Below are 15,260 nucleotides of genomic sequence, written 5' to 3'. Positions count from 1 at the left end.
GAATATGTTGGTCCAGTTTGAAATGAAGCTATTAATAATCTGAGTATGACTTTTCTGTGTTTGTGATAAGCATACTAAACAAAACAATAAAATCTTTAGAAAGTACTTGTGAGACATTCAGATTTTTAATACTTAACTTCTATGAGTCAGAAAGGTAGAAAAAATAGAGCTGTTATGCTTCAGCTTGTTTATATTGTTTCTCTGTAGTGAGAATCAATTATTTTGAATAGTTGGTTTATTTTTCCTTTTCCCCCTCTGGGCTATAATCCTCCATAAAATCCTCTTCCATGCCTTATCCTGGCATAGAGGTGACCTTGGGTTCTTGCAGACTTCGTCAGCAGAGCACAAGTTTTGGCAGTTTGTACCACATTGGAAATGCCTCAAATATGGCTGAGTGACAGACTGAGTCTGTTTTCCAAGGATCAATTATTTAATTTCAGAGAGGTACAGCACAAGTGGTCTGGACATCTGCCAATGATGGGGAAAGGAGAGCACATAGTAGCCCATTAAATGAAGAAAATTAAAATTTCTTTCAGTTCTGTGTAGCTCCATTCTGCTTCTATGTGATGGTGGGGAAATGGTGGGAATCACAGAGTTTTTAGACCAATAAAGATTTCAATTTGACTGCTGGCACTTGAAATATGAGACTCTAGTGAAATAGCTAAGTACATTTCCAGCAGAGCTGAATCATATCAATATTGACAGTCTTACTATAAGCAAAACCAGAAAAAAAAAGTTGCAGTTACATCAAATTCATTGGGTTCATAGGTACTCCTAGGAGAAGTTTCTAAAAAAAAAGGAATTGGTGTGGTGGACTTTATGATATTCACAAAAACTACAAGAAACATTTTGTATAATAATGATATGTTGCAATGCTAATGATAAATATTTATAAAAAGACTACCATGAAAAAATTATTGCAATTTATACACCAATGAGAGAAATGAATGAGTTCAAAGGCTTATGGATGATGAAAAAAGACTCACACCTCGATATCATGAACACTTCATTTTTTTATGAAAGTGTCAATGAGCAATGGATGTGGAGAACATTAAATAATAACCTATAAAACACAACTGGATTTATTTTCACAGTTAGGAAAAGACCTGTTATCAGTATAGGAGTTATGCCTGAATCAACTCTGTACAGTAGATCATTGATTTGGAGTTAAAATCAGAATGTGAAGAAGGAGGAGGAGAGGGAGATGAAGAAGAAAAAGAAGAAGGAGAAGAAGAAGAAGAAGAAGAAGAAGAAGAAGAAGAAGAAGAAGAAGAAGAAGAAGAAGAAGAAGAAGAAGAAGAAGAAGAAGAAGAAGAAGGAGGAGGAGGAGGAGGAGGAGGAGAAGGAGGAAGACGAGAAGGAGGAGAAGAAAGAAAAAGGAGTAGGAAGAGGAGGAGAAGAAAAATAAGAAGATGAAGAAAGGGGGAGGAGAAAAGGAAGAAGAAAATAAAAAGAAGGAGGAGGAGGAGGAGAAGAAAGAAGAGGAGAAGAGGAAGAAGGTGAAAAAGAAGAAAGACAAACAAGGAGAAAGAGAAGGAGAATGGCAACAAGATGAAGAACAAGAAGAGAAAACAAGAACAGGAAATAATAGTGAGAAAATTATATTGATATGATATGAAACCCTGAATTATTTCAAAAATATGAGAAATGGACAACAGAACTGACATCAATACCAACTATAATAACTTCATACAGAAGTTTAACCAAAATAAATTACTTTCCACAAGGAGACCAGAAAAGCCTGGTCTTAGTCTGAAGACATTTGAATTATTTGCATAAGATGTAGAGAGATAGCCACCAAAGGCAATGCTAGATGAAAATATAAACTCATCTTGCAAATTTTCTGAAGAAGAACAATGCATGTTTATGAGCAGAGAAATATAAAGCAAAGAAAGACAGCAAAATGGAAAGACAGATAAAAAGGAAATGTGGCAAGATATGCTAATAACCAATTGTCTCAAGAACGGTTTTCCACCCAGTTGCTCCCCTGGACTTCATTGTAATCTCCAGAAATTCAACATCCTGAAAAATTTCATCGATTCTGAAACTCACACCTCCTCAGCACCTCTTTCCCCTGCAATCCCTTCCTCTTCCTGATTGGAGAGAGTGGAGAGCAGACCTCAGAGAGTTCCTTCAAGATTCTCCTTTTTTAAGGGCCCCGTGACAGCCACCTTATCATTTCCCACCAGCTTCAGGTTTTCATCATGTACCCCTGTCCACCGTTACATCATGAGCTCTTTGAGAATAGGGACTATCTGTTGCCTTTCTTTGCAGCCTCCATCTCTTAATAAATGTTTATTAACTTTTTCTCCATCAAAGATGATGGATTCACTATTATTGGAACTAACACCACAGTCTCTGAAATGTTTTCAGAAGAGGAAAAAATGGCACTACAGAGAATGAAAAAGAGAAAAGCAGCTATATTGAGCAAATATAAAGAGAGAAGATTACACTGGAGGTCATACAATTACAAGAACATTAAGGGACTGATTTGCAAGGTTTCTAAATAAGGGGAAGAAGCCAAAAGGATGGAAAATATATTGTTAGAATCATAAAAAGTAAGTCAAATATAAGTACATCGGTGACTATTGATCTACATGTTTACTCTTCAACCTATTAAAAAAACTTTATGAGAGCAATCAATATGTGAATTAAACAAGAAAAATGTAATCACTCAAAAGAGACTGGCCTCTCTAAAGACCAAATGGATGAAAAATATTTCTTGTCATGGTCCAACAGTCAAACATCAGAGCACGCCAGGAACTGCCCCTGACTCTTCAATATCCAGGCAATGGTAAAGTTATGTCAGTAGTTTGAGTCATCAACCTCTTGAGCTAATCAAGATTCAAGAATGGTTTCAATGCCTTAAAGAAAACATTAGCTATCTCATAGGGGATTACGAAGTTAGAATATTACACCATGACAATTTTTTTCATTAATATGTATATGTATATGTATATGTATATGTATATGTATATGTATATCTGGGACAGACCATCCACATGGACAATGACCTTGGCCCGGAGTTGGAAAGATGAAGGAGAGCAGACTGGATTATGCTCAGAACTGTCCATTTTATCTCCTCTTTTAGTGAACCCAAACTTCCCATGTGAACATAAGACCATTTTTCAACACTAGTATTTTATTTTGAGTGCTTAATTGGGGTCTTTAGCTGTGTACCACTGCTTCTGAAGAACTAAAATGAGTATTGTAACAACAAAGATAATGGAGAGGTACACGGTGGGTGTGATCAGGCTGCAACACATAATCAATAAGAAATTTCAAAGAAGAGGAGTAAGAATGTAATTAAGAAATTACATGTCAAGAAGAAAATAATGGGCAGCTCCCATGACAAAAATGAAAGATGACTGGTAGACAGCCAGATGTTCTGTTGATACTCTTATAGTTTCAGGACAAAATGAGGAGAACTTTGAGCATGGTGGGTGGAGTTTAGGTGGTCAGCTTTGGGAAGAACATGGACAAGACTGTCAAAGGATGGGCATGCATAGATAGACTGCAATCTGAATCACTGGAGGAAATCAACATGCAAATAACTATATGTGTGTATGTATTTATGTATGTATGTATACATATACACATACATACATATGAATTCAACACTCTCAATTGTTTCACAAAGGAATTTAGTTTAGAAGGTATAATCACAAATATACAAACTCATTCCGCCTTCTCCCAACACATGGAAGGCACATTCGTCTTCCACTCTGCACCACTTTAGTCTCTGGGGAGGGGAAAAGGATTAGGTTACAAGCTTAACTTGGTTCCCATAGAGCACAGGTGCACATGTGTGTGTGTACCTCTGTGAGTCCACACACACATGCACATACATGTATACTTGCATATATGTGTGTGCATGTATACATGCACAACCACACTTGTGTATGTGTGTATATATAAATACATATATACATATGTGTGTGCATATATGTATATATATTTATACAGTAAAGGAGAACTAATGTCAGAGGGAAAGCACTTAATGAAAGAAGGAAAAAGTGTACAGAAAAGTCCATGTAGCTTCAGGCAGGGTAAAAAAAAATGTGAATTCAAGAAAAAAAAGTCCTTTTTGAAAGATGGCTAAAGAAAATCCTCACAAGAGAACAGTAGAGAAACAAGGTCCTTGTGAAATACAGAGATCCAAGCAAGGGACAAGGCTATGTTTGTTTGTCAGTATGCTCCATTCAAAAGTAAAATTCTGTGCCCCCATGTGTTTTCTACCAGATGGATCCCAGTACATTTGAGGACCTAGCTGCATTTTATTAACTTCAGCATCATCTTGGGTGACATTTTTGTGGGGCTAGTTCCAACCATTGCCTTGAGAGATAATTGCAAGCAGGAGTTTGTGGTATTGCTGCTCAGCAAAGACTATGATTTGCATCACTAGCAGGAGAAATGCACAAAGGAGAAAGTGGAAAATCCAATTCTTCTGTCTGGAAAGTCATTTCATCCATTGTGCCTGGAAGCACTAGAATGACATTAGATATTTGCAGAACGTGCCATAATGGGCAGCATGCTCATACAGCTGCAGGGAATCATGGGGCCACAAGAAAAACTCAGAAATCTCTTAATTGTTTGGGAACTAAGGTCTTTGGATCTGGTGTAATCAGGTGGACCCCAGAAATTCCTCTATGATTGGTAATCAAACCTGAAGAAATAGTTTATGGGGAATAAGAAATCATAAATTGGCTCTAAGAGCATCAATACAGAATTCTGAAACCACACAGAATCATTCCTTAGGTGCTGGCAGCTGTTAATCAAGGGTTTTTTGTCATTAATGCTGTTTTTGCAGTTATATTTCATTTTGTCTTTCTGCCATCAGGGATTAGACTAAAAAAGTCTCTAAGGTTCCTTCCAACTAGAAAATTCTATGATTCTAACACAAATCACCTATTGTATTTTATTCCAGGTACACCAGACAATGGAACTGACCAGTAAGTACAGCCATGTTTATAATGCTGAGGGGTAGGCTGATAAGAGTTGGCATGGACTTATAGAAATATCATTGGCTTCATACACAGAGGACCTGGGTTCAAATTCTATTTGTCTTGTTCACTTATATGTGTGACCTTGGGTACATCACTTTACCTTTCTTCTTCTCAGTTTCCTCATTTGTAAAATGAGGAAGTTGGACCATCAAGAAATCAATCAATGAACTATTTATTATTGACTATTATTAATTGCCTATTGCGTGCCAGACACTGAGCTAAGCACTGGACTATGTGACCTCTGAAATAATTCTAGATCTATGTTCCTATAAGTCTATCTTTTTAAAAGGAAAAGTATGTTACAAAGACAAAAGTCTGAAGACTGAAAACCTGAGAGCAACTCCCAACTGAAATATTAGCACAAAACCAAGGGGCAGTTATTTAAATTCCCTGGCCCTCAATTTTCTCATTAATAGGATAATTATAATATAATTTTTACTTCCAATCTCAAGAGGAGTGTTGTAAAGGAAGTGTTTTGTAAAACTTGAAATGCAGAAATGTAAGCTATGTGCCTCTCTTTTCAGAAGTACAACACAACAAACATTTATTAAGTGCCTAATGCATGCCAGGCACCATTCTAAGTTCTGGGGATATAAATAAAGAAAAGAAAAATAGTCCCTACCCTCAAAGAGCTTACAATCTATTAGGAAAAGATAATGCAAAAAAGGGGACAGGGCAGAGGATACAGAAGTGAACAGAAAGCATACTATGTGGGCTTCGGCAAACTAATAATTAAGGCTGTACAGAAACTCTCTGTAGAAGGTAAGAATATTTAAAGAGAGGGATACTGGGTTGGAACATATTAAAGACACCCAGAAAAAATATCCTGAGAAAAAAGGAAAATTTCTCGATATTAAGATACCCCCACAAGAAAAAAAGAGAAATAGTATGGTATAGTAGAGAATATGCTAGACTTTGGTTTGAATTCCAACTCATACCTTATAATATTGAATTGGGTTTGGGGGGAAAATCCCTTAACCTGTCCACATCGCTTAACCTCTCTGAGCCTCAGTTTCCTCATTTGTAAAATTAGAGTATTGAATTCAGTGAATTGTTAAGATCCCTTTTACGTTTAAATGTTTGCTCCTATATTAGAATTTGCCCAAGGAAATCTACATATAAATGAGACTATACAAAGCCCTGCATTCATGCTTAAAGAACAATTGCACATGATATTTGAAAGCTGAACTGCATGTCCTTATCTTCAGGAATGACTCTGGGGCTGCAGAGTCTTTGTATAAAATAATGAAATAGTTAAAAGCAAACAGGCTGGCCATTAAAGTCAAGGAGAGAGAGAAAAGACCTTAGTAGTTAGAAAAGAAAATAACAAACCTAGTGCTGCAAAGCTGAATTAATCTCAAGGGAGAAACATAGAAGGTTATTGTCATTTTTTTTTTTGAGTATCAAAAAACCTTTTTAAAAAATCTCTTTCCCAGCATGTCTGCCTACATGAACTAAGAAAGGAGACTTTGGAATAAAGATAGGAAGAGGAAAAGGAGGGAGAAGATAACATACATTTATTTAGCATCTACTAGGTATCAATCACTGTACTATGCACTTTACAAATAACACCCTATTTGTTCCTCAAAACAGCCCTGGAAGGTAGGTTCTATTATTATCCCCATTTTATAGAGGCAAACAGAGTGTAGGTAACTTGCCTGGACTCACATATCTATTAAATATCTGAAGCCAAATTTGAACTCGGGTCTTCCTGAATCCAAGCCTGGCATTCTATCCATTGAGTCAAGTGCCCAGAAAATGCTCAGGTCCATAGGAACATTTCTATCTCCTTCACTTTCTATTTTAGTACTGGAGACTTTATAGCATTTACTCTGAATTTGCTCATGTTGGTCTTTGTTTCATCTGATCAATATTTTTGTATCAGAATGGAATAGAATCTTTTTTTGGTTTGGTTTAACCACAGACTAAGAAGACTCTGTGTGTGTGTGTGTGTGTGTGAGTGTGTGTGTGTGTGTGTGCATGTATAAACAGAAGTAGAATCTACTGTAGATACATATAAGTAGCTGTTGTTTTTTTCTTCATAATATGTACTTTTCTGCACAGATCAATCATGCTAATTTTTTGGTGCTAACTTTATCTTTCTAATGTAAATAGGCCCCAATCAGATAAAGAAAGTGTTAAACTTCTCACTGTCAAGACAATATCTCCTGAGACCAGTAAGTACTCTTTTTTATTGTACATAAAGGAGAATTTTTTACTTAGATTTTGTTAAAGTAAAAATGACATAAAATCAACACTTTGTAGGAAACAGCCAAGTAAGAATTCCAATAAAACAGAAATCGTTTTAAGGCAAGATGAACCATGGGGGCACCTTTGCTTAATGAAGATGCTGAACTAGAAGACCTCAAAATGTGTTTCAAACTCTGCTGAGGATAAGAGAGAATGAGAGTCGCTTAAAGAAATTTGAATGTCAGTTATGTTAGAAAGTATATAATTCCAGAAATAACTACATTTATCTTATGCTTCAGCATTTACCCTTTGCAGGGGAAAAACATCCAGAATGGAATCCAGGATATTAATTCTGTCCATCCACCCATTCAATTAATTAACAAATACTTATTAATTGCCTACCCAGGCACTGGAGAATTTAAAAAAAAAGAAACAAACAAAGAAACAAACAAACCATTCTTGTCCTTAAGGAGCTTACACAAGTGCAATTAAGAAGATAATATACATATATGTGTATGTGTGCACGTACACACATATGTTTGTGTATGTGCATGTATACATGTATATATAATTTTTAATTTTATTTTTAATTTGTGGGATAAAACAAGCATTTCCATAACAAAGCATAAGACAAAAGTTGATTGTACATAAAATTGCAAATCTACCATACACAACTTGCTATTCTTTTCAAATATAGAACAAAATTATCATATGAATTTTTTTCTTCCCTCCTCACCCTGGCCTTAGAGATGACTACCATTAGACACAAATAGTTACAAATATGTGTAAAATTATGCTATACCTACTTCTATTTATCAGTTCTTTCTCTGACTGCCCATTTTTCTTCATGCATCCCTTATAGTTAATTTGGGTACTTATAATAGTCAAAATGAGTTAGTTGCTCAAAGTCACTCTTAAAACGATATTGCTGTTACTGTATATAATATTCTCTTGGTTCCGATCATTTTCTTCTTCATTATTTCCTGCACATATTTCCATGTTTTTCTAAAATCATTGAGCTCATCATTTCTTATAGCACAGTAGTATCCTATCACAATCATATATTACAACTTGTTCAGTCGTTCCCCAATTGATGGGTATCCCCACAATTTCCAGTTCTTTGCCATCAGAAAGAGAGCTGCTATAAACATTTGAGAAAAATAGGTTATTTTCTTTTTTCCCCTAATCATCTTAGGAAATAGACCCAGTAGTGGCACTGCTGGGTCAAAAAGCATAGGCAGTTTAATAACTCTTTGGGCATAATTCCACATTGCTCTCCAAAATGGTTGGAACAGTTCACAATTCCACCAGCAATGAATTAATGTCTCAGTTTTTCCACATTCTGTCCAATGTTGTTTCCTCTTCTATCATTTGAGCCAGTCTGATAGGTGTAAAATGATATCTCAAGGTTGTTTTCATCTGTGTTTCTCTAATCAATAATAATTTAGAGCATTTTGTATGACTATAAATTATTTTGATTTCTTCATTGAAAAACTATATCCTTTGACCATTTATCAATAACATAATTCAATATATTTAAATATAGTTTGGGGGAGAGGACTCTAGTTACTGAGGATAGTAAGATAGGTCTTATGTAGGAGAGGGTATTTAAGGAGGGCCCTCAAGCTAAGAATTCAAAGAGCAGAAGTAAAGGGGCCTTTTGATATCAATGCAAAGCTGACAGAGATGGGAACTGGAATATTGTGAATGGGGAGCCCAGCTTAACCAGGTTATAGATTGTATGAAGGGGAATAATGTACAGTGTTGGCTTAAACCATGCTATGAAGGACTTTAAATACCTGAGAGGATTTTACCTAAAGACAAAAAGGGAGTCAATAGAACATCTTGAGTGTGGGGGGCGGGGGATGAAACAACTATCAATTTGGCAGCTGAGAATGATGAATTTAGGGAGGTGAGAGACTAGAGTCGGGAAAACCAATTAGGATGCTATTGGAATATTCTAGGCTGGAGTGATGAAAGGCTAAATTAGAGTGATGGCTACATAGGTGGAGCAAAGGGAATGGATTCAAGAGATGTTGGAAAGGTGATAAAAACTAGGTAAATGATCTAATATGAAGGAGAAAAGGAGAAAGAAGAGTTGAGGATGAATCATGGGAGTTAAGCAAACCTGAATGACTGATGATACAACAATGCCATCAAAAATAGGAAAGGAAGGGAATAAAGAAGGGTGCCTTTGGAGGGAAAGACAATGACCTTTGTTTTGGACATGTCAAATTTCAGATGCCAAAAGATATGGGGCAGCTAGAGTGTCACACAGCTAGATTAGAGTGTCATACCTGGAATCAGGAAGGTTCATTTATCTCAAACAATGACTAGCTGTGTGGCCCTGGGCAAGTCATTTAACCCAGCTTGCCTCAGTTTCCTCATCTGTCAAAAGAGCTGGGGAAGGAAATGGCAAAACCCTCCAGTACCTCTGCCAAGAAAACTCCAAATGGGGTCATGAAGAGTCAGACATGACTGAAAAATTACACAAAATTTGCCTTTAAATTGAAACTTAATGATACTTACAAGCTGACTATAGCCATGTATAGGTCATTCAAGCACTCTGAGCCCCACTTTCTCTATAAATAAATTAAAAATGAACATATCTGTCTTGCCCAAGGTACAAGGCTTCTGTTAAGATTTTTCCACCTAAAATTCAGTTGTTATTATTAAGAAAATTTGTCCTCAAATGCGTATCCAGAAACCTAGACTTTTTGTGTATAGAGTGTGGATTGGAGAGATTCTTTAGCAGGTATTTATGGATGGAGAGGGACATAAGGAAGGAAACTAGTTCCCTATGTTCATCCCATCCATTTGAGTTTCTTTCTACAAGTTTACTCTGTACAAATTGTCTTTTCTTCTCTAGAAATATGGGGGGGGAGAGAGACATTTTTAAATTGGGGCTGATAATTTCAGTGCTCCACATACCTTTCCTTTCTCTGTTCATCCCTGGTAGTCATTATGGGCCTAATTCAGAGTGTGATCTTCTCTTTAGTCACTGACCTATCCTCCCTCCCCTTTCCTTACTTCTCTCACATATCTGAGAATGGAGATTTAATCAGCTATACCCATTACAGTAATCAATTCACTTTTTTAGCCTAGTGGATATATACTTGCTTTTGGGTCCACATGGCCTCTTCCTTTGCTATTTTATGGAGTTTACTTTAGATGAAAAGTTATTAATAAAATAGATATTAATATACATAATAAAATAACAGCACAGAGCCCCCAGCTAGAAAATTTACTAATGAGTGGGTAGAGATTTCCCTCTTTAACCTCATTAAAAATATGTATATTTCGAGCTAACTAAAGTTTTCCTCCATGCTCTTTTTCTTGGCATGAACCAAGTAAACATATCTGCAATAACGTACTGTGACTTACTCATAATAACTCCATAACTTACTCAGGACTTACTGTAAGGTTTTATATGAAATTAAATTAAATCCATTAATATCCAGGAGTAAATTAAAATGTGTCTAAATTGACAAGTATGCTTGGATTTCACAGGTACCTAGTTGGGAAAGGAACCAATCCCCCTTTCATGGGACAGCTAGGGAGCACAGTAGATAGAGCATAAGACTTGAAGGCAGAAGGAGCTTGGTTCAAATCTGGCCTCAGATTCGTATTAGCTATGTGAACCTGGTCAAGACACCTAACTTCTGTTCACTTCAGTTTTGTCATCTATAAAATGAGGATAATAATGGCACCTATCTCTGAGAGCTGAATGCTCCATATAGATATTTACTATTAGTACTACTGGAAATGTTCCTACTGAGCTTAGTCTACTGTGATCAGACCTTTTTATTTTGGTCAACCTTTTTAATGGCAAGTACACTCCATTTCAAGTCAGTCCGTCTAAGGGCTCTTTTCCATGTCTTTTTTCTGAACACTCACTAAAAAGTCACAAGTGGGAACTCCTTTAAGTACTTACCCTATTTTGGGCTCAGGATATATCTTCCAATTAAAAAAATAGCTTTCCTTAATAATCTTCCACCCCAAAACAATCAAATTTTTCTTGTCAGGAAATATAATCAGAAGAATTAACTCTGCTTTTGGTATTCATACCCTAAAAGAAAATGTTTTGTTTTTACTATAGTTATATATGTATATATGTAGTCATATGTGTATATATGTAGTCATATATGTATATATGTAGTCATATGTGTATATAAACATATATGTAAGTATACATGTGTAAGTGTGTATATTGTATAGGTGTATATAAAATATTACAGGTATTCATAATATATTATTATACTATTAACTATATGTTATATATCCATATTATATATATATACACATATGTATGTTCATATTATATGCATGTATACTATTCTAAAAGTCTTAGTACAATTTTAGGCTTCAATAGTTTAAAATAACACTAAAATCTTTGGGACACTATCTATCAATCTCTACCTATCTATCTATCTATCATCTATCTATACATACACATACATATACATAACTGTATATATACATTGTATATGTATACATGTATGTGTGTCTGTATACATATATAGTTAGTGGACACAACACATACGCACGTGTTAACGTATTTATTTAGTGTGAAATAATTTTAACATATATAGCCCACAGAAGCTCTGAAGTATCCTTATCTCAAATTACCTCAATTCACATTTGTACTGATAAGTCAGTTTTTTAGATTTTATCTATAAGTTCTCAGGGTTCTAGGGTTACGCTAAGGGTCAGAGGTGATTCTCTAAAGCTATAGACTTGAACTCCCCACTGATATGCTTTTTCTCCAAATTTATCATTTGATAATCAATTATTTAGCCAATCTAAATAGTTTTTAGCAAGAGGTATTAACTGAGGTGACATATTAAAAAAATCTGACTAAACACCTTCTTCCTTTCCCCAAAGTCTCTTACACACTGGCCCATGAGTATGGGAAGAATTCAGTAAAAAGAAAGCACACACATCATAAGGGTAGCTCACCACTCCTAGTCCTTTCCTCCTATCTGCCCTTGGATCCCAGTGTACAGTCTCCAGTTGACTTGAGGACACAAGTTAGGACAGTGATAGGAAGTTTAATGACTTCTGAGCTCCCAAAGTCCTCCTCAGGCCAAAAGAAACATGGCTAAGGTAAAAGTTGAGTCCTTTCCTTCACCAGCACCCTCCTGCCAAGTGATTTCTCTTCAGAAACACATTGGAAAGTCACACTTACTCAAATATCCAGAAAATCTCCTATGCCAGATAAATCTGTGCTTTATACAAGACCCAGAGGACATGATGAAATCCCACGGCCAATGGGAATATTCCTTATTTGGTGTCAATTGTTTTTATCAAATGGCTTTTAATATCTTTTCATATATAGTCAAAGACTTTTGATTGACCACTAAAATGTCTTCTTACTTAGCTATGGTGTCATGCTGAGTAGAGGTAGTTGTAACCCACTCTCACATACACTTCTTTCCATTCAAATAAAGATATTTTATTCATGGCATAGTGAAATATGCTCTTGGCTCCAATGTAGAAAATATGGACTCAGATTTTGGCTCTGATATTTACTGGTTCTGTAGTCCCAGGCAATTCAGTTAACCTCTCTGGACTTCAATTTCCCTCATGTGTAAAATGAGGCTAATAACATTGGAACTGACCACCTCACTGGGTTATCAGGAAGAAAGCAATTTGTAATCATTTAGGCACCATAGGAAATAAAAAAGAATCCTTCATCATCACTACTCTCTTTATCTTTGTCACTTTGGCTGTAATTCTCTAAGAATAGGACCTCTCAGTTTTTATAGAAGCCAGTTTTTTAAGGGGGAAAAGAGGGAGGAAGAGAAAGGAGTATAGCTTGGTTTGAGACAAATACAGTCAGTATATGGTTTTCAAATCCAGTCACGAGAATTCCCGTTACCATATTGAGGTATCCCATATACAGTGCTTGCCATGGGAACTATGTAAATATTTATTTTTCTTCTCAAATTAAAGTGTTTCACCAAGTTTCAGAATCATAGGATCACTGATCTTGAAGTAGAAGCAGTAGTGTGCTCGCAAATTTTTAACACCTGATTCCAGAAGGGGAAAAAAACTACATACAATACACATTTAAGTTTAATCTGAATTATTAACATCTCTTTTTTAGTCTATCAGGATTAAGTGACTTGCTCAAGTTCACACAACTAGTGAGTCTTCCTGACTCCAGGGTCAGTGCTCTATCCATTGCATGACATAGCTATCCCTGAATTAATAACATTTGCTACATTACTTTCTTAAGTTTAGACTAGTGGTGTCAAACTCATATAGAAACAGTATCAGTAAATCTCACAGAGATCCCTGTGGGGTGAAAATTGGTGCAGAAAATCACATATCAACATTATCTATGTTCTATTGCCTTTTTAATTATTTTGTTAAATAAGGGCAGATCCAGCCTCAGCCACTATGATAATACATGTAACATCTTCCCATATAGGATCTGTGTGAGTTATTTAACCTCTTGCCTCAGTTTGCATATCTGTAAAAAGGGGATATAATTACCTGCCAGCTTTGCTCTGAGGATCAAATGAGGCAATGATTATAAAACCCTTAGTGTAATGCCTGAAACCTGGAACATAGTAGGTGCTATGCAAATATTAGAAAGCATTACTATTATTTACCAATTATATTTTTAAGTTTTTTTATTTTGTTTTAGTTGTTTATTTTTATTTTTCTGTTTTTTGGAGAAGGTTGGTAAGGTAATGTGGGTTTAGTGACCTGCCCAAGGTCACACAACTAGTAAGTATCAAGTGCCTGAGACCAGATTTGAACTCAGGTCCTCCTGACTCCAGGTCCTCAAATGTGACCTTTTGACTGAGTCTAAGTTTTACGGAACAAACCCTTTTATTAAGGGGATTTGTTAGGTGAAGTTTGGATTCAGTCAAAGGGTCACACTTGAGGACCTAGAGGGTCTCATGTGGCCTCGAGGCCACAGGTTCCCCAACCCGATCTGATCCAAGTCCTTCATTTTATAGAAACTGAGACCCAGGAAACTGACTTGCCCAAGGTCATACAAGTAGTGATCACCGGAGGTATGATTTAAACACAGAATCACAAACTTCAAGGCCAGTATTCTTACTTGCAAAAATGTTCCCCAAAACATGTCTGCCATAATGTATTTTGGGCATATCTTTCTCTCCAGAAATTTCAAAAAGTTAATGCAAACAATCTCTTGTTTCATTATGAGACAAAAAAAGATAATTGAGAAAACAATTTAATATAATTAAAATGTACTGTTTGACAGAAGGGAAATAATAATTGTCATCATTGTCAAAATCACCATCATTATCATTATCTAATTGTTTTCCTAGAAACTCTGCATTTGGATTCTCTTAAGCAAGGAAAAAAGAAAAATCCTAACTGATTCCTTCCAAAGAGCTGTCCGTCAGTAGACAAGCCTCCATTCCCATTCATTTGTCCTCCCCTTCCCCAAAGGGGCCCTTCTCACCTTACCTGAAGGGCTGGGTCCATTATCAACAGTTTCTGGAAGGAGGGGTATTACTTGTCTCTCCCTCTTTGTCATAGTTGCTGTCCTTCAGGTAACAAATGATTCCAGTGGGAGAGAACAAAGGATTGGTGTCTGACATGGTCCAATAAAGGCTCAATTATTCTAAGTGGCAGATGTTTGCCAGGCTGCCATGTGGGCATTATTACTTTTCTCCCAGGTGATTAATGTGGGTTTTTCAGTGTCTCTGAATGATATGGGTGACATGGAATTAATTAAGTTACCAACAGAAATGTCAGGTGCCATCACCTGTATTAGGGATTGTGTTGCTCCTAGCTGTTGGACACTGTCACTTTTAATGGTGTCTCTTCATGTCCCTACTCTGCTTCATCAAAGTTGCAATATCTCTCAACTCAGGCATCTCCTGGTTGTTCAATTTGGCCTGTGAGTTGATGATCATATTAACCCTGGAGCTCATAATGGAATTAGGGGGTGGTTTGTTTGATAGAGGGGACTCCTAGGTGATGAAACTCCATCACCTAATCGTAGTTGGCATGCTTTCTACAACTCATTGTCTTAAAGAATTGCCTTGAAGGGAAAGCTAGGTAGTACAGTGGATA

The 15,260-nt window shown here is 36.2% G+C and overlaps 1 protein-coding gene across 4 annotated transcripts in view; it reads left to right on the top strand.

Moving 5' to 3' along the window:
- Positions 1 to 15,260, top strand: part of EMCN (endomucin) — a 154,690-nt gene that overhangs the window by 126,064 nt on the left and 13,366 nt on the right. For all 4 annotated transcript variants that reach the window (XM_072624229.1, XM_072624230.1, XM_072624227.1 and 1 more), the window contains 2 exons: positions 4,928 to 4,952; positions 7,122 to 7,183. In XM_072624229.1, the coding sequence (XP_072480330.1) occupies positions 4,928 to 4,952; positions 7,122 to 7,183 (87 nt within the window). The remainder of the gene's footprint in view (positions 1 to 4,927; positions 4,953 to 7,121; positions 7,184 to 15,260) is intronic.

Source organism: Notamacropus eugenii, chromosome 7 (genome assembly GCF_028372415.1).
Source record: "Notamacropus eugenii isolate mMacEug1 chromosome 7, mMacEug1.pri_v2, whole genome shotgun sequence".
NCBI classification, from domain to species: domain Eukaryota; kingdom Metazoa; phylum Chordata; class Mammalia; order Diprotodontia; family Macropodidae; genus Notamacropus; species Notamacropus eugenii.
This window is presented reverse-complemented; position numbering and strand designations above follow the sequence as displayed.